General features: G+C 44.2%; 1 protein-coding gene across 2 annotated transcripts in view; it reads left to right on the forward strand.

Annotated features, from left to right (window-relative positions):
* The first annotated feature begins 1,345 nt into the window (after positions 1-1,345).
* LOC140074705 (syntaxin-binding protein 4-like) overlaps positions 1,346-21,934 on the forward strand; it is a 41,476-nt gene continuing 20,887 nt past the window's right edge. Inside the window, exons 1-3 of one of the 2 annotated variants that reach the window (XM_072119801.1) lie at positions 1,346-1,505; positions 20,098-20,171; positions 20,911-21,006. In XM_072119801.1, coding sequence (XP_071975902.1) covers positions 1,441-1,505; positions 20,098-20,171; positions 20,911-21,006 — 235 coding nt within the window. In that variant the 5' untranslated portion in view covers positions 1,346-1,440. Of the gene's footprint in view, positions 1,506-18,310; positions 18,565-20,097; positions 20,172-20,910; positions 21,007-21,934 lie in introns of those variants that run through there. The other variant, XM_072119802.1, reaches the window with a different exon arrangement.

Below are 21,934 nucleotides of genomic sequence, written 5' to 3' on the forward strand. Positions count from 1 at the left end.
ACTACTATAATACTGCCCCCTATGTACAGGAATATAACTACTATAATACTGCCCCCTATGTACAGGAATATAACTACTATAATACTGCCCCCTATGTACAGGAATATAACTACTATAATACTGCCCCTATGTACAAGAATATAACTACTATAATACTGCCCCCTATGTACAGGAATATAACTACTATAATACTGCCCCCTATGTACAGGAATATAACTACTATAATACTGCCCCCTATGTAGTATTCGCCTTCTCCTGTAGTGGGTGACATGTTCCTCGCTCCCTCTGGTGGTCACGTGTTCTCCATGTTGTGTCTGGGGATAATTCCTCCTTGGAGCGGCCGCTCTGTCCTTGTTCTGGCACCTGGGATTAGTGTAACATCTGTTCCCTGTATATTGCAGAGTCAGGGACAGAGGAGGAGGGGATAGTGCCGCCATACTGTGCTCCCCTCCACCCCTGACACATTGCAACAAATATCTAATCCTATCCTGTGTGATACTGTCTGCTGAGCTGTGTATCTAATCCTATCCTGTGTGATACTGTCTGCTGAGCTGTGTATCTAATCCTATCCTGTGTGATACTGTCTGCTGAGCTGTGTATCTAATCCTATCCTGTGTGATACTGTCTGCTGAGCTGTGTATCTAATCCTATCCTGTGTGATACTGTCTGCGGAGCGGTGTATCTTATCCCATCCTGTGTGATACAGTCTGCAGAGCGGTGTATCTAAGTCTTCATGTGTGATACAGTCTGCAGAGCGGTGTATCTAAGTCTTCATGTGTGATACAGCCAGTCGGTGAATAGGAGTCTGTGTAGCGGTGTATCTAAGTCTTCATGTGTGATACAGTCTGTGTAGCGGTGTATCTAAGTCTTCATGTGTGATACAGTATGCAGAGCGGTGTATCTAAGTCTTCATGTGTGATACAGCCAGTCGGTGAATAGGAGTCTGTGTAGCGGTGTATCTAAGTCTTCATGTGTGATACAGTCTGCAGAGCGGTGTATCTAAGTCTTCATGTGTGATACAGTCTGCAGAGCGGTGTATCTAAGTCTTCATGTGTGATACAGCCAGTCGGTGAATAGCAGTCTGTGTAGCGGTGTATCTAAGTCTTCATGTGTGATACAGCCAGTGAGTGAATGGCGGTGGGGGTCAGCCGCTGGTCACTAGGATTTGCAGGTCACACACAGGAGGCTGGTAACCCTTTCCTTGCTGGGGCAATGTGAGGGCCAAGGAGAAGAGGACACAGCGGCAGCTGGTCCAGGGAGGGAGAAGAAGTGAGAGGGATGGGTGGGGGGCAGTGCTGAGATTAGGCCTGCGCCGCCTGCGCCTGAAATCCTGTGTGATTAGCACAGGGCGAGCTGAGATGATAGGGCATTAGGTAGGGACAAGGAGCATGGAGCGGCTGCTGCTCTGAGGGTCCTGCACACCCCGGGGTCCTGGATGAGATGTCCTATCTCAAACCTCCTGGGAAGGAGCTGGAGAGATTCGATGGTCTGTCCTTGATCTACTGGTGAGTACAGCCGACTACAACCCCCATCATGGCAGCTGCTTCAGGTGGCATCTAGGGGGAAGTTGTTCTCGTCAGACATAGGGGGTCAGGACTGCTCTGAGGTCACTCCTGGTGGTGACCCTTGAACTCTTCTATGGGGGTCCTCACAGCCGTCCACTGGGGGAAGATTTCAGTGTTACCTTTTATCTGTTCTATATTTATTATGTTGCAACTTTGTTGCCATTGAATTATGTGTCTGCTACTTCTCCCTGTTATCAGCCATGCCAATGTATCCAGAATGCTCCATCCTCCCTGGCCCCCATGATAACCACTATATCTCCAGTATTGTAAAAAGTCTGTATAACTTCTTTGGCTGATATCTGATTCTGGGAAAGCTGGGTATTAGTGATACTTACACAAAGATTGTAACCCAGCTTTACATGTCACCCAGCTTTACATGGATTGTATTATTGTATCACTGGGAAAGTTGGATGACCGCGCTGGGCAGTGGACATAACATACAGAAATGATTGCACGGGATCTCTGACCCCCCCAGGCTGTCGCCAGGAAAGCTGAGTGATTCCTGAACTTATGGGATCAGACGGCGGTGCACTTTCATTTCCAGTGTTAGAAACGTAATTACTGGTTCCATGCGCTCATTAACTTGTATAATATGGAATGAGGCGCAGGACACGTGCCGCCACGATTACCCAGCGGGAGACTAGACACAGGTTAACTCTGTCAGCGCTGGTCGTGTATATATTGTGCTCGTCACCCAGCTTTCCCAGATTCATTTCCCAGAGTCATTCATATCTCAACTTTCCTAATATTCAGCACCAAACCAAGGGAACCCCCAGCTGAGGTACCCCAATAATACCACCATAGCGTGACCGTACACCCACCCACACCCTGCAGACCTTATAGGCCAATGGTGGCGAACCTATGGCACGGGTGCCAGAGGTGACACTCAGAGCTCTTTCTGTGGGCACCCGGGCCATCGCCCCAGCGCACCACACAGGACTCAAAGAATAAGTTACTGCTTTAATTTTTGGTTGGCACCTCGCGGGGTTTTGGGTTGCAGTTTGGGCACTTGGCTTCTAAAGGTTCCCCATCACTGATATAGGCGAATTCAGTGCAGTAATAAGTGAGAGTAATTATTCACATTGTCATCTTTTCCCTCTGACCTCCATGATGACTTCTTCCAGCCATGACTTAAGTTTCTAACACGAATACATTTACTGAATGCAAGTTATTGGGGCACATTTACTTACCCGTCCTGATCCCTGGGGTGCGTTGTCCGATGAGGATAAAGTCTGCCGCGATTCACTAAGATTGTGCGCCCGATATGTGTTGATTCCCCACTCAGGTCCCAGGAGTTCACCATCTTCTTCTTCCTGGTGCATGTAAGTGCTTGGGCTTGCGACACAATTTGAATTTTAAATCCTGCGCTCAGTCCGAATCAGTCGGATCGTCCAATGGCCACGCCCCCCCTGATTTGTGTCACATGAAAGTCGGTGCGAATGCGCCAAAATCTGATTCTGTGCGGCAAAAACCCTGTTAAATGCGGCACAAAATAGTCGGGAAACCTGACAAAAATGCTGTGTGCGGACCCTTGGTAAATGTGCCCCATTGACTCACAAACATAACTCAAAGGGGTTGTCCAACATTAATAAAAACTTAATCAAAAGCGCAGAGGAAAGTGAGTGTAAGTCTCCTTCCTCAGTCCACAAGGACATTTTTTATTAGTTTTGGACAACCCCTTTTACAGGGGAGAGGCAACTACACATTCAGCATTGTGGGGGAGATTCCAGCCCAGGTGAACCAAAACTACCAACACACAGTGACCATGCAGATCCTGGCCATATACTCGCAGACCGTAGTCGTGAATACAATACAGTAATATCAGTCCTTCATCTATTCCATCAGGCCCAGGCAGCCATGATGACTTCTTCCAGCCATGACTTGTTTAATTTACCAACATCTTAAATACATGAGTTTGACCCAAAAGTAAAGGGTTAAAATAGTGCCAGACCCTTAAAAGTGGAGCCTTACCCCTCCAGTACACTATGCTCCAGTACACTACGCTCCAGTACACTACGCTCCAGTACTCTTCCCTCCAGTACTCTACCCTCCAGTACTCTACCCTCCAGTACTCTACCCTCCAGTACTCTTCCCTCCAGTACTCTACCCTCCAGTACTCTACCCTCCAGTACTCTACCCTCCAGTACTCTTCCTCCAGTACGTTACCCTGCAGTTCTATACCCGCCGGTACTCTACCCTCTAGAACTCTAGTATCCAGTACTCTATCCTCCAAAAATCTACCCTCAAGAACTCTACCCTCAATTACTCTACCCTCCAGTACTTTTCCTCCAGTACTCTACACTCCAGTACTCTACCCTCCAGTACTCTACCCTCCAGTACTCTACCCTCCAGTATTCTTCCTCCAGTACTCGACACTCCAGTATTCTTCCTCCAGTACTCCACCCTCCAGTACTCTACCCTCCAGTACTCTACCTCCAGTACTCTACCCTCCAGTACTCTACCCTCTGGTACTCTATCCTCCAGTTCTATACCCGCTGGTACTCTACCCTCTGGTACTCTATCCTCCAGTACTCTATCCTCCAAAAATCTAACCTCGAGAACTCTACCCTCCAGTACTCTTCCTCCAGTACTCTACTCTCCAGTACTCTTCCTCCAGTACGTTACCCTCCAGTACTCTACCATGAAGTACTTTAACCTCCAGTACTCTACCCTGAAGTACTTTACCTCCAGTACTGTACCCTCCAGCAATATACACTCCAGTACTCTACCCTCCAGTACTATAACCTCCAGTACTATACCCTTGAGTACTATAACCTCCAGTAATCTACCCTCCAATACTATACCCTCCAGAACGATACCCTCCAGTACTCTACCCTCCAGTACTCTACACTCCAGTATTCTACCTTCCAGTACTATACCCTGCAGTACTCTACTCTCCCGTACTATACCCCCCAGTGCTCTTCCCTCCAGTGCTCTTCCCTCCAGTGCTCTTCCCTCCAGTGCTATACCATCCAGTACTATAACCTTGAGTACTATAACCTCCAGTAATCTACCCTCCAACACTATACCCTCCAGTATTCTACCCTCCAGTACTACACCCTCCAGAACAATACCGTCCAGTACTATACCCTCCAGTACTCTTCCTCCAGTACTCTTCCTCCAATACTCTAATCTCCAGTATTCTACCTTCCAGTACTCTACCCTCCAGTACTCTACCCTCCAGTACTCTACCCTCCAGTACTTTACCCTCCAAAAATCTATGCTCCAGTACTCTACCCTCCAGTAAATTTACCTCCACTGCTATACCTTCCTGTGCTATACCCTCCAGTATTCTTCCTCCAGTACTCTACCCTCCGGTACTCTATCCTCCAGTTCTATACCTGCTGGTACTCTACCCTCTAGAACTGTAGTCTCCAGTACTCTATCCTCAAAAAATCTACCCTGCAGTACTCTACCCTCCAGTACTCTACCCTCAATTACTGTACCCTTAAGAACTCTACCCTGCAGTACTGTACCATCCTGTACTCTACCCTGCAGTACTCTACCCTCCTGTAATCTACCCTCAAGAACTCTACCCTCCTGTACTCTACCCAGCAGTACTGTTCACTGCAGTACTCTACCTTCCAGTACTCTTCCCTCCAGTGCTCTTCCCTCCAGTGCTCTTCCCTCCAGTGCTCTTCCCTCCGGTGCTCTACCCTCCAGTGCTATACCATCCAGTACTATAACCTCCAGTAATCTACCCTCCAACACTATACCCTCCAGTACTTCACCCTCCAGTATTCTACCCTCCAGTACTACACCCTCCAGAACAATACCGTCCAGTACTATACCCTCCAGTACTCTTCCTCCAATACTCTACTCTCCAGTATTCTACCTTCCAGTACTTTTCCCTCCAGTACTCTATCCTCCAGTACTCTACCCTCCAGTACTCTACCCTCCAGTACTTTACCCTCCAAAAATCTATGCTCCAGTACTCTACCCTCCAGTAAATTTACCTCCACTGCTATACCTTCCTGTGCTATACCCTCCAGTACTCGACACTCCAGTATTCTTCCTCCAGTACTCTACCCTCCAGTACTCTTCCCTCCAGTGCTCTTCCCTCCAGTACTCTTCCCTCCACTACTCTTCCCTCCACTACTCTTCCCTCCAGTACTCTACCCTCCAGTACTCTACCCTCCAGTACTTTACCCTCCAAAAATCTATGCTCCAGTACACTACCCTCAAGTAAATTTACCTCCACTGCTATACCTTCCTGTGCTATACCCTCCAGTATTCTTCCTCCAGTACTCTACCCTCCAGTACTCTATCCTCCAGTTCTATACCTGCTGGTACTCTACCCTCTAGAACTCTAGTCTCCAGTACTCTATCCTCAAAAAATCTACCCTGCAGTACTCTACCCTCCAGTACTCTACCCTCAATTACTGTACCCTTAAGAACTCTACCCTGCAGTACTGTACCATCCTGTACTCTACCCTGCAGTACTCTACCCTCCTGTAATCTACCCTCAAGAACTCTACCCTCCTGTACTCTACCCAGCAGTACTGTTCACTGCAGTACTCTACCTTCCAGTACTCTACCTTCCAGTGCTCTTCCCTCCAGTGCTCTTCCCTCCAGTGCTCTTCCCTCCGGTGCTCTACCCTCCAGTGCTATACCATCCAGTACTATAACCTTGAGTACTATAACCTCCAGTAATCTACCCTCCAACACTATACCCTCCAGTACTTCACCCTCCAGTATTCTACCCTCCAGTACTACACCCTCCAGAACAATACCGTCCAGTACTATACCCTCCAGTACTCTTCCTCCAATACTCTACTCTCCAGTATTCTACCTTCCAGTACTTTTCCCTCCAGTACTCAACCCTCCAGTACTCTACCCTCCAGTACTCTACCCTCCAGTACTCTACCCTCCAGTACTTTACCCTCCAAAAATCTATGCTCCAGTACTCTACCCTCCAGTAAATTTACCTCCACTGCTATACCTTCCTATGCTATACCCTCCAGTACTCGACACTCCAGTATTCTTCCTCCAGTACTCTACCCTCCAGTACTCTTCCCTCCAGTGCTCTTCCCTCCAGTACTCTTCCCTCCACTACTCTTCCCTCCAGTACTCTTCCCTCCAGTACTCTACCCTACAGTAATCTTCTTCCAGTACTCTACCCTACAGTAATCTAACATGCAGAACTGTACCCTCCAGTACTCTACCCTCCAGTAATTTACCCTCCACTGCTATACCCTCCTGTGGTATACCCTCCAGTACTCTAGTCTACAGTAGTCTACCATCCAGTACTCGACACTCCATTACTCCACCCGCAAGTACTCACCCGCAAGTACTCTATCCTCCAGCACTCTATCTTCCAGTACTATACCCTCTAGAACTCTACGCTCCTGTATTTTTCCCTCCAGTATTCTACCCTCCAGTATTCTACCCTCCAGTATTCTACCCTCCAGTACTATACCATCCAGAGCTAAACACTCTAGTACTATACTGTCCAGTACTCTACCCTCCAGTGCAATACCCCCCAGTATCTACCCTCCAGTACTCTACCCTCCAGTACACTACTCTCCAGTACTATACCCTCCAGTACTATACCCTCCAGTACTATACCTTCCAGTACTATACCCTCCAGTGCTATACCCTCCAGTGCTATACCCGCCAGTACTCTACCCTTTAGTACTCTACCCTTCAGACCTCTACCCTCTAGTACTCTACCCTCCAGTACCCTAAGCTCCGGTACTCTACCCTCCAGTACTATACCCTCCAGTGCTAAACCCTTTAGAACTCTAACCTCTAGTACTCTACCCTCCAAAAATCTTCCCTCCATTACTTTACCCTCCTCTGCTATACCCTTCAGTACTCTACCCCATGGTGCTATACCTTTCAGTATTCTACACTCCAGTACTCTACCCTCTGGTGCTTTACTCTCCACTATTATATCCTCCAGTACTCTACCCTCTAGAACAATACCCTCCAGTACTATACAGTGCAGTATTCTTCCCTCCAGTACTCTACCCTCCAGTAGTATAACCTTCAGTTTTATACCCTTCAGTACTATACAGTGCAGTATTCTTCCCTCCAGTATTATACCCTCCAGTATGATACAATGTAGTAATCTACCCTCCAGTTCTCTCGCCTCCCTGTCCCCCACCCTCCAGTATTCTAATTTCCGGTACTGTACCCTTTAGTTCTCTACCTTCAGTACTCAACCTTCCAGTACTCTACCCTCCAGTACAGTACCCTGCAGTATGTTACCCTTCAGTTCTCTAACCTCTAGTACTCTAGCCTCCAGCACTATACCCTCTTGTACTATACCCTCTTGTACTATACCCTCTTGTACTCTACCCTTCAGTGCTATACCCTCCAGGACTATACCCTCCAGGACTATACCATCCAGTACTATCCCCTGCAGTACTGTAGCCTCCAATACTATACCACCAGTACTGTGCCCTCCAGGACTATACCATCCAGTACTGTACCCTCCAGGACTGTGCCCTCCAGGACTATACCCTCCAGTACTGTACCCTCCAGTACTATACCCTCCAGGACGATACCCTCCAGTACTCTACCCTCCCGTACTTTACCCTCAATTACTGTACCCTCCAGTACTCTGCCCTCCTTTACTCTACCAACCAGTAGTCTACCCTCCAGTACTCTACCCTCCAATAATTTACTCTCGAGTACTCTACCCTCCACTACTATACCATCCACTACTCTACCATCCAGTACTCTACCCTCCAGTACTCTACCCTCCAGAACTCTACCCTCCAGGACTCTACCCTCCAGTACTCTACCCTCCAGTACTCTACCCTCCAGTACTCTACCCTCCATCACTCTACCCTGCCGTACTATGCCTTCAGTTACTGTACCCTCCAGTACTGTATCCTCCTTTACTCTACCATCCAGTAGTCTACCCTCCAGTACTCTACCCTCCAGTAGTCTACCCTCCAGTAGTCTACTCTCCAGTACTCTGCCCACCAGTACTCTGCCCTCCAGTACTCTACCCTCCAGCACTCTACCCTCCAACAGTCTACCCTCCAACAGTCTACCCTCCAGTACTCTGCCCTCCTTTACTCTACCAACCAGTAGTCTACCCTCCAGTACTCTACCCTCCAATAATTTACTCTCCAGTACTCTACCCTCCACTACTATACCATCCACTACTCTACCATCCAGTACTCTACCCTCCAGTACTCTACCCTCCAGAACTCTACCCTCCAGGACTCTACCCTCCAGTACTCTACCCTCCAGTACTCTACCCTCCAGTACTCTACCCTCCATCACTCTACCCTGCCGTACTATGCCTTCAGTTACTGTACCCTCCAGTACTGTATCCTCCTTTACTCTACCATCCAGTAGTCTACCCTCCAGTACTCTACCCTCCAGTAGTCTACCCTCCAGTAGTCTACTCTCCAGTACTCTGCCCACCAGTACTCTGCCCTCCAGTACTCTACCCTCCAGCACTCTACCCTCCAACAGTCTACCCTCCAACAGTCTACCCTCCAGTACTCTACCCTCCAGTACTCTACCCTCCAGTACTCTACCCACCAGTACTCTGCCCACCAGTACTCTGCCCTCCAGCACTCTACCCTCCAGCACTCTACCCTCCAGTACTCTGCCCTCCAGTACTCTGCCCTCCAGTACTCTGCCCTCCAGTACTCTGCCCTCCAGTACTCTACCCTCCAGCACTCTACCCTCCAGTACTCTACCCTCTAGTACTCTACCCTCCAGCACTCTACCCTCCAGCACTCTACCCTCCAGTACTACACCCTCCAGTACTCTACCCTCCAGTACTCCACCCTCCAGTACTCCACCCTCCAGTACTCTACCCTCTAGTACTCTACCCTCTAGTACTCTGCCCTCTAGTACTCTGCCCTCTAGTACTCTGCCCTCTAGTACTCTAGCCTCTAGTACTCTACCCTCTAGTACTCTACCCTCTAGTACTCAACCCTCTAGTATTCTACCCTCCAGTACTCTACCCTCCATCACTCTACCCTCCATCACTCTACCCTCCCGTACTATGCCTTCAGTTACTGTACCCTCCAGTACTGTATCCTCCTTTACTCTACCATCCAGTAGTCTACCCTCCAGTACTCTACCCTCCAGTACTCTACCCTCCAGTAGTCTACCCTCCAGTACTCTGCCCACCAGTACTCTGCCCACCAGTACTCTACCCTTCAGTACTCTACCCTCCAGCACTCTACCCTCCAGCAGTCTACCCTCCAGTACTCTACCCTCCAGTACTCTGCCCTCCAGTACTCTGCCCACCAGTACTCTGCCCACCAGTACTCTGCCCTCCAGTACTCTGCCCTCCAGTACTCTACCCTCCAGTACTCTGCCCTCCAGTACTCTGCCCTCCAGTACTCTGCCCTCCAGCACTCTGCCCTCCAGCACTCTGCCCTCCAGCACTCTGCCCTCCATCACTCTACCCTCCAGCACTCTGCCCTCCAGTATTATACAACCTCTTCCTCACCTACACAACTTCCCAATCCCTCTGCTACCCCACAATCCAGTACCTGTCATCCTATTATTGATCCCATTGCGGGACATAAACATAATTACAACTACTATTGTTCCGCCCAAATATCATCCTACAGAGAGGACCCGAAAAATAGTGACAAATACAGAGCATCCAAAAATAATCGGAATCAGGTAAACAAATGCTATATGTACAGTTTATTATTAGAAACAGTCAGCAATACACACAGTGATGTCACAGTACAGGGATAGTACACACAGTGATGTCACAGTACAGGCATAATACACACAGTGATGTCACAGTACAGGGATAATACACACAGCGATGTCACAGTACAGGGATAATACACACAGTGATGTCACAGTACAGGGGTAATACACACAGTGATGTCACAGTACAGGGATAATACACACAGCGATGTCACAGTACAGGGATAATACACACAGTAATGTCACAGCACAGGGATAATACACACAGTGATGTCACAGTACAGGGATAATACACACAGTGACGTCACAGTACAGGGATAATACACACAGCGATGTCACAGTACAGGGATAATACACACAGTGATGTCACAGTACAGGATAATACACACAGTGATGTCACAGTACAGGGGTAATACACACAGTGATGTCACAGTACAGGCATAATACACACAGTGATGTCACAGTACAGGCATAATACACACAGTGATGTCACAGTACAGGGATAATACACACAGTGATGTCACAGTACAGGGATAATACACATAGTGATGTCACAGTACAGGGATAATACACACAGTGATGTCACAGTACAGGCATAATACACACAGCGATGTCACAGTACAGGGATAATACACACAGCGATGTCACAGTACAGGGATAATACACACAGTGATGTCACAGTACAGGGATAATACACACAGTGATGTCACAGTACAGGGATAATACACACAGTGATGTCACAGTACAGGGATAATACACACAGTGATGTCACAGTACAGGGATAATACAGTGATGTCACAGTACAGGGATAATACACACAGTGATGTCACAGTACAGGATAATACACACAGTGATGTCACAGTACAGAGATAATACACACATATGGGTATTTTATATACAGCCCCATCACCAGGCGCTGCCATGCTGTGGGGGACTGAGATTTGGCTGTGTGGGTGTTTGTGCAGCTCTGGGACCTGGTATATGCCCGGGTATGCCTGGTGCTGGCACCGGTCCGGGTCATGTATGTGCACTGTATATCTGGTGTGTGTCCTCCCCTCCTCCAGCTGTAGAGATGGCAGCACATCCCTCGCATGATGCAGCCGCTGCCTCCCTGGTCACAACAGTCTGTAATCAGCGCCAATCCCATTATGGGCTGAGGCTTTTGTCACTTGAAGTTCAGATCAAGTCCAACAATGGGTAGAAAACCTCTGACCCTCCGCAAAGGAGAACATGATGTGATACAGAGTCACCTCCACACAAGGTCAGGACCAATGTGTACAGGATAATAGTACTACAAGAACTACTACAGGAGAGGCAGCATCCGTATTGTATCATTATATGTACACAGTGCGGTTATATTTATAATAGCTATCTGCAGGACATAAATATAAGTATTTATATTATAGAATATAACTACTATAATACTGCCCCCTCTGTACAAGAATATAACTACTATAATACTGCCCCCTATGTACAGGAATATAACTACTATAATACTGCCCCCTATGTACAGGAATATAACTACTATAATACTGCCCCCTATGTACAAGAATATAACTACTATAATACTGCCCCCTATGTACAAGAATATAACTACTATAATACTGCCCCCTATGTACAGGAATATAACTACTATAATACTGCCCCCTATGTACAAGAATATAACTACTATAATACTGCCCCCTATGTACAGGAATATAACTACTATAATACTGCCCCCTATGTACAGGAATATAACTACTATAATACTGCCCGCTATGTACAGGAATATAACTACTATAATACTGCCCCCTATGTACAAGAATATAACTACTATAATACTGCCCCCTGTGTACAGGAATATAACTACTATAATACTGCCCCCTGTGTACAAGACTATAACTACTATAATACTGCCCCCTATGTACAGGAATATAACTACTATAATACTGCCCGCTATGTACAGGAATATAACTACTATAATACTGCCCCCTATGTACAAGAATATAACTACGATAATACTGCCCCCTATGTACAGGAATATAACTACTATAATACTGCCCCCTCAGTACAAGAATATAACTACTATAATACTGCCCCCTATGTACAGGAATATAACTACTATAATACTGCCCCCTATGTACAAGAATATAACTACTATAATACTGCTCCCTATGTACAAGAATATAACTACTATAATACTGCCCCCTATGTACAAGAATATAACTACTATAATACTGCCCCCTATGTACAGGAATATAACTACTATAATACTGCCCCCTCTGTACAAGAATATAACTACTATAATACTGCTCCCTATGTACAAGACTATAACTACTATAATACTGCCCCCTATGTACAAGAATATAACTACTATAATACTGCCCCCTCTGTACAAGAATATAACTACTACAATACTGCCCCCTATGTACAAGAATATAACTACTATAATACTGCCCCCTATGTACAAGAATATAACTACTATAATACTGCCCCCTATGTACAAGAATATAACTACTATAATACTGCCCTCTATGTACAAGAATATAACTACTATAATACTGCCCTCTATGTACAAGAATATAACTACTATAATACTGCCCTCTATGTACAAGAATATAACTACTATAATACTGCTCCCTATGTACAAGAATATAACTACTATAATACTGCCCCCTATGTACAAGAATATAACTACTATAATACTGCCCCCTATGTACAAGAATATAACTACTATAATACTGCCCCTATGTACAAGAATATAATTACTATAATACTGCCCCCTATGTACAAGAATATAACTATTATAATACTGCCCCCTTTGTACAAGAATATAACTACTATAATACTGCCCCCTATGTACAAGAATATAACTACTATAATACTGCCTCCTATGTACAAGAATATAACTACTATAATACTGCCCCCTATGTACAAGAATATAACTACTATAATACTGCCCCCTATGTACAGGAATATAACTACTATAATACTGCCCCCTATGTACAAGAATATAACTACTATAATACTGCCCCTAAGTACAAGAATATAATTACTATAATACTGCCCCCTATGTACAAGAATATAACTATTATAATACTGCCCCCTTTGTACAAGAATATAACTACTATAATACTGCCCCCTATGTACAAGAATATAACTACTATAATACTGCCTCCTATGTACAAGAATATAACTACTATAATACTGCCCCCTATCTACAGGAATATAGCTACTATAATACTGCCCCCTATGTACAAGAATATAACTACTATAATACTGCCCCCTATGTACAGGAATATAACTACTATAATACTGCCCCCTATGTACAGGAATATAACTACTATAATACTGCCCCCCTATGTACAGGAATATAACTACTATAATACTGCCCCCTGTGTACAAGAATATAACTACTATAATACTGCCTCCTATGTACAAGAATATAACTACTATAATACTGCCCCCTATGTACAAGAATATAACTACTATAATACTGTCCCCTATGTACAGGAATATAACTACTATAATACTGCCCCCTATGTACAGGAATATAACTACTATAATACTGCTCCCTATGTACAAGAATATAACTACTATAATACTGCCCCCTATGTACAGGAATATAACTACTATAATACTGCCCCCTCTGTACAAGAATATAACTACTACAATACTGCCCCCTATGTACAAGAATATAACTACTATAATACTGCCCCCTATGTACAAGACTATAACTACTATAATACTGCCCCCTATGTACAGGAATATAACTACTATAATACTGCCCCTATGTACAGGAATATAACTACTATAATACTGCCCCCTATGTACAGGAATATAACTACTATAATACTGCCCCCTCTGTACAAGAATATAACTACTACAATACTGCCCCCTATGTACAAGAATATAACTACTATAATACTGCCCCCTATGTACAAGAATATAACTACTATAATACTGCCCCCTATGTACAGGAATATAACTACTATAATACTGCCCTCTATGTACAGGAATATAACTACTATAATACTGCCCCCCTATGTACAGGAATATAACTACTATAATACTGCCCCCTGTGTACAAGAATATAACTACTATAATACTGCCTCCTATGTACAAGAATATAACTACTATAATACTGCCCCCTATGTACAAGAATATAACTACTATAATACTGTCCCCTATGTACAGGAATATAACTACTATAATACTGCCCCCTATGTACAGGAATATAACTACTATAATACTGCTCCCTATGTACAAGAATATAACTACTATAATACTGCCCCCTATGTACAGGAATATAACTACTATAATACTGCCCCCTCTGTACAAGAATATAACTACTACAATACTGCCCCCTATGTACAAGAATATAACTACTATAATACTGCCCCCTATGTACAAGAATTTAACTACTATAATACTGCCCCCTCTGTACAAGAATATAACTACTACAATACTGCCCCCTATGTACAAGAATATAACTACTATATTACTGCCCCCTATGTACAAGAATATAACTACTATAATACTGCCCCCTATGTACAGGAATATAACTACTATAATACTGCCCTCTATGTACAAGAATATAACTACTATAATACTGCCCTCTATGAACAAGAATATAACTACTATAATACTGCCCTCTATGTACAAGAATATAACTACTATAATACTGCCCCCTATGTACAAGAATATAACTACTATAATACTGCCCCCTATGTACAAGAATATAACTACTATAATACTGCCCCTATGTACAAGAATATAATTACTATAATACTGCCCCCTATGTACAAGAATATAACTATTATAATACTGCCCCCTTTGTACAAGTATATAACTACTATAATACTGCCCCCTATGTACAAGAATATAACTACTATAATACTGCCTCCTATGTACAAGAATATAACTACTATAATACTGCCCCCTATCTACAGGAATATAACTACTATAATACTGCCCCCCTATGTACAGGAATATAACTACTATAATACTGCCCCCTATGTACAAGAATATAACTACTATAATACTGCCCCCTATGTACAAGAATATAACTACTATAATACTGCCCTCTATGTACAAGACTATAACTACTATAATACTGCCCCCTATGTACAAGAATATAACTACTATAATACTGTCCCCTATATACAGGAATATAACTACTATAATACTGCCCCCTATGTACAGGAATATAACTACTATAATACTGCCCCCTATGTACAGGAATATAACTACTATAATACTACCCCCTATGTACAGGAATATAACTACTATAATACTGCCCCCTGTGTACAAGAATATAACTACTATAATACTGCCTCCTATGTACAAGAATATAACTACTATAATACTGCCCCCTATGTACAGGAATATAACTACTATAATACTGCCCCTATGTACAGGAATATAACTACTATAATACTGCCTCCTATGTACAAGAATATAACTACTATAATACTGCCTCCTATGTACAAGAATATAACTACTATAATACTGCCCCCTATGTACAAGAATATAACTACTATAATACTGCCTCCTATGTACAAGAATATAACTACTATAATACTGCCCCCTATGTACAAGAATATAACTACTATAATACTGCCCCCTGTGTACAAGAATATAACTACTATAATACTGCCCCCTATGTACAGGAATATAACTACTATAATACTGCCCCCTATATACAGGAATATAACTACTATAATACTGCCCCCTATGTACAAGAATATAACTACTATAATACTGCCCTCTGTGTACAAGAATATAACTACTATAATACTGCCCTCTATGTACAGGAATATAACTACTATAATACTGCCCCCTATATACAGGAATATAACTACTATAATACTGCCCCCTATGTACAAGAATATAACTACTATAATACTGTCCCCTATGTACAGGAATATAACTACTATAATACTGCCCCCTATGTACAGGAATATAACTACTATAATACTGCCCCTATGTACAAGAATATAACTACTATAATACTGCCCCCTATGTACAGGAATATAACTACTATAATACTGCCCCCTATGTACAGGAATATAACTACTATAATACTGCCCCCTATGTACAGGAATATAACTACTATAATACTGCCCCCTATGTACAAAAATATAACTACTTTAATGACTGGTCTATTATTGCCTCCCATAGTCTTATAGATGATTATAGTGAGTTGAGTATCTGCGGTGTATTTGTTACAATGTGTCATTGCAGTCTCCTCTCGGCGGTCTCCTGTAGGCGGCCGTCACATTGGCGCTCGTCTTGTGTAGATGATGATGATGCGATGTAACATTTAGGCCGGTCGCCCCCTGTGGCGCAGGCAGATGACACGGGATATCAGTGTTATGGGGTGACCTCTATGTGACTGCGGCTCGGGCTCAGGGTCTGGGGGTCAGTGTAATTACTTTTCAAGAAAAGATTAGTCGGGGGCGGTATTATTTATGGTGGGAGGACGGTTGATCTGTGCGGGTGCAGACAGTGAGATAATCCCCCTCCACACACAGACAGACGCTATAATGAATATACTCAGCACAAGCCTTCCAAGTTGAGGTGGGGGAGTAAAAAGTGCGGTATTATCTGCCCCGTGTATACAGGCGGTATTATATATGATGTCATTACAGGCTGCCAGGTCATAGGTGGAGGTAATATTTTTGCACACAGAGGTCCTGTAAGGTGAAGTGATTCAGGAACTTAGTATATAGGCGCTGTGTACTGTAGTATATAGGCGCTGTGTACTGTAGTATATAGGCACTGTATGGCGGTGTTATATGGACTCATGTTGGTGCTATTATGACACTTGATGATGGTTATATGTCGGCGCTGTGCCATGGTAATATTTGGGCACCTGTGTATAGAACCAGATGGTCGTATCAATTGAGGACCTGGTGGCGGTATTATTGAAGCACCATGTGGTGGTATTATCTCACTACTTGGTGGTATGATGTGGAAAATGATTGGTCCTATTATGTTGCTATTATTTTGAGTGTGTATGATGGTGTGGTGCGGGGGACTATATTAGAGAATTATTTGGAGACTGTATGGCGGTATTATCTAAACAATGTGTTGTGTAATGAGAAATCTGTGCTTTTTTGCGGTATTATTTGGGGACTGTATGGCGGTATTATCTGAACACTGTATTATGTAATGATAAATCTGTGCATTATTTGGGGGCTGTATGGCGGTTTTATATCTGCATTTTTTGGTCAGTATTATTTTAGGGTGGTTTAGCTGAATTATTTGGTTGCTCTATGGTGATAGTATATAGTATATATGGGTGATCTTATTTCTGCATTATTTTTTGAATAATTTGCTTTATTACGGTATTATTTAACTGAATAACTGCTCATTAATTATCATCACTAGGGCAGTATATGGTGGTATTATTTATGGACCATATGATGCTTTTAATTCTGTACTACATGGCGGTAAGTGATACTTACTGTATTGTGGTAATGCAGCACAGCTTGGCGGTTTTATTTAGGGAATGTGAGGTTCTGTCCTCTGGATGCTCTATGCTATTATCATTCGGACAGTATGTGGCGGTATTATTTATACTTCCTATGTTAATGTTTTTATCGCATTGTATGGTGGTATAAGTCAATCGTTACACTACGGTATTAATAAGAGGGATGTCTAGTCATGTATTCGGATACTCTATGGTATACAGTGGCAATAATGATACAGCGTATGGCGGTATTATTTATACCCCTTATGCTGGTGTTATTATTGCATATTATGGCGGCATAAGTCAATCGTTACACTACGGTATTAATAAGAGGGATGTCTAGTCATGTATTCGGATACTCTATGGTATACAGTGGCATTATTGATACAGCGTATGGCGGTATTATTTATACCCCTTATACTGGTGTTATTATTGCATATTATGGCAGTATAAGTCAATCGTTACACTACGGTATTAATAAGAGGGATGTCTAGTCATGTATTCGGATACTCTATGGTATACAGTGGCATTATTGATACAGCGTATGGCGGTATTATGTGTAATTGGTAGTGTGGCTGTATCTATAACATCCTGAGGATTCTGTGGAGGCGGATTAAGCCATAGATGGATGCAGATGTGATTAGATCGGAGTCCGTGCCCCCCGGTGCCGCCTCATAGCAGGGTCCGGAGATGAGATGGCGGACGCTGTGACTATCCCGGGGCTGCCCGCTGACTGGCACAGATTACAGTGACCCATTTAGTGGCTCTCACGTGACGCGCCCTCCCCCCCGCACACAGGCGCCCGCTCGCCCTCTCCTTCCACACTCGTCCCTGGTGGCAGCGCAGGAGGATGCCGTCCGTGTCCGTGTTCTGTAAAGGAGCCATGATGATCAGCAGGTGAGGCGCGATACTTTGTTGCCCGGAGGATTCCGGAAATGTTTCTTTTAATTCTTCAAGTTCCAAATGTGGATCCGATTAGAGGGAGGGTTCAGGGGATGTTCTTTCTGTCTTTGAAACCCAATTTTTCAGCCCCTGCCAGAACCACAGGACCCGGGTGCCGGAGGTTATACCCAGGGGAGTTTATGGTGCCGGGCGCTGTGTAATGTTCTGCAGTATTATAATTGATTTATGAATTTTAATTTAGTTTTTATTTTATTTGAATTCATTTTATAATATTTTCATTTACATTATTTTTAATGTTTAATAATTACATTATTACAAGTTTCCGAATCCATAAGGAGGTGTGAAGGTTATAACATGTCTGTACAAATATGAGTGTCAGTCCTCACATACACTACATAAAGGAAGGAAACCATCAGCAGGTGTCACCACGGACACTTATCCCTGGAGAGATGTGTAATCAGACCTCACACTGCTGTGCTCTGTGCTGTCTGTAGCCAGTGTTATGTATTGTCCTTGGACAGATGTGTAATCAGACCTTTGTGTATGTTGTTGTAGCAGCAGGACTGTGATATATGGATTTATATTCCAGGATCGTAGCGCTGGGGATGTGTCCTCACACTGCTGTGCTCTGTAGCCAGTGTTATGTATTGTCCCTGGAGAGACACTGCTGTTCTCTGTGCTCTCTGTAGCCAGTGTTATGGGTTGTCCCTGGAGACATGTGTAATTGGACTTCTGTGTATATTGTTAGTAGCAGCAGGACTGTGATATATGGATTTATATTCCAGGATTGTAGTGCTGGATATGTGTCCTCACACTGCTGTGCCATGTAGCCAGTGTTATATATTGTCCCTGGAGAGATGTGTAAACATATCTCACACTGCTGTGCTCCCTGCAGCGAGTGTTAGGTATTGTCCCTGGAGAGATGTTAGTAGAACAGGACAGTGCTATATGGATTTATATTCCAGGACTGCAGCTTCATATCCTCACACTGCTGTTCTCTCTCTGCCTTGAATAGTCTGCCTACTATATAGTCCCTTTTCTTTTCTTTGAATAATATATATAGTAATAAATCCACATTTTATAGTCCTGTTGTAATAACACACATCTCCAGAGATCTGCTGTCTTCAGAGAGCACAGCAGTGTGAGGACACACCTCTAGAGCTACAATCCTGGAATATTAATCCATATATCACAGTCCTACTCACACCACAGTCTGATTACACATCTTTGCAGGGACAATACACTGGCTTTAAGTGATAAAATCCTATTTTTTTGCCAATCCTATGTCTAATGCCACCACTAGGGGGAGCTAAGTCCATGTAAATGAATACAACTACTATAGAATCCTTGCAGAGAGCGCCTCTAGTGGCGGCTGCAGGAAAATGTAGTTTATTATGTTATATAAAAGCTCCAACCAGGACCGTTGGCTCGTAGCTCTATTTTTCCTGTAGGGGCGCTGTTTACCCTTCATTATTCTCTTGGAATATTAATGGAATATCTAACTCCCTATTGGTTCTGTGTTTGCAGGACATTAATGGGTCCGTACGGAATGGATCGAACTGTCTACTGCATGGAATTCAATGACTGCGTCAATGGACTGGGTGATGTATCTCCATATCTTCTCCTAACCCAGGGTCAACCCAAAAACATTGGGGTGGGAGGGGGGCTGCAGGATGTGCAGAGGCAGCTGTCACACCTAGGTGACCCCTGTGTCATCCCAGCAGGATACATAAACTAGGAGTCTACATAACTTGACAGCTCCTTCATGTCTTTGTGCCCTCTACAGGCCAATGAGGGTGGTGCACTGTGCAGCCAGGGCCCGCCCCTGAGGAGCAGCTGTAGGTTGCTGCCTGTATCCATACTGATTATCACCTATGCAGCCTCACAGTTTATGAACTGAATGTCAGAGCCACAGTAAAGACTGACACATGCAGGGGTGTAGCTTGCGGGTCGGCTCAGGTACATGGCAGCACTGGAGGAGGCGGCTCCAGGGATCTCTGTGCTCTCCAGCTGTATAAGCCGCTGACAGGTCGCGGTGCCCTTGAATAATAAGCATCTCCATAGTATTTAGGATTGGGGGCTTCCAGAGCCCGTCATGTACAGCAATCGCCCCCAGCTGTAATCACTCTGGATTTAGCCCCCCTCCCCCTAAGAGGATTTGTGAGATTTCGGGGAAATATGAGACCATTACCGCAATTGAGCGACGGATCGGAAAATTAAAATGGAAATCAGGAAGAGAAAGAACGAAGCGAAGGAGGGGATGGGGACCAACATCTATCCATCCGTCATCCATCATCCCTGGTGTAGCCCAGAATCCTAACTCCTAAATGTGTTCCACAGGAATCAAGGTGATTGGAGGATTACGGGAATTCTGTAGAGAAGAATATGGAGTTTATGTCAAGAGAATCCTTCCGGGTGGAGTCGCCTATTCTGATGGTAGGAGGAGCTTGTGTCTCCATGTTTCCTTCTCCAGATCTTCCAGTGTCTATTTCTTGTCCACAATCTCATAAACCAGTTGTTAAGTGGCAACAACTCTTAGTCTACTATATTGCTTGCCAAAAGACATTGGGGTCCTAAAATGGTGGCCACCAGTCATAAGGGTTGTATTTTGTTGGCCATAAGTCATTAGGGCTTTATAGTTGTAGCCATCAATCTTTAGGGTCATATAATGGTGGAGACGAGTCTTTAGGGTCATACAGTGATGGAGACCAGTCATTAGGGTCATACAGTGGTGGAGACCAGTCATTAGGGTCATACAGTGGTGGAGACCAGTCATTAGGGTCATACAGTGGTGGAGACCAGTCTTTAGGGTCATAGAGTGGTGGAGACCAGTCATTAGGGTCATACAGTGGTGGAGACCAGTCATTAGGGTCATATTGTAGTGGACATGAGTCATTAGGGTCATACAGTGGTGGACACCAGTCTTTAGGGTCATACAGTGGTGGAGACCAGTCATTAGGGTCATACAGTGGTGGAGACCAGTCATTAGGGTCATATTGTAGTGGACATGAGTCATTAGGGTCATACAGTGGTGGACACCAGTCATTAGGGTCATACAGTGGTGGAGACCAGTCATTAGGGTCATATTGTAGTGGACATGAGTCTTTAGGGTCATACTGTGATGGTCACCAGTCTTTAGGGTCATACAGTGGTGGACACCAGTCTTTAGGGTCATACAGTGGTGGACACCAGTCTTTAGGGTCATACAGTGGTGGACACCAGTCTTTAGGGTCATAAGTGGTGGACACCAGTCATTAGGGTCATACAGTGGTGGACACCAGTCAATAGGGTCATACAGTGGTGGAGACCAGTCTTTAAGGTCATAAGTGGTGGACTCCAGTCTTTAGGGTCATAAGTGGTGGAC

The sequence above is a fragment of the Engystomops pustulosus genome, chromosome 8 (genome assembly GCF_040894005.1).
Source record: "Engystomops pustulosus chromosome 8, aEngPut4.maternal, whole genome shotgun sequence".
NCBI lineage: Eukaryota > Metazoa > Chordata > Amphibia > Anura > Leptodactylidae > Engystomops > Engystomops pustulosus.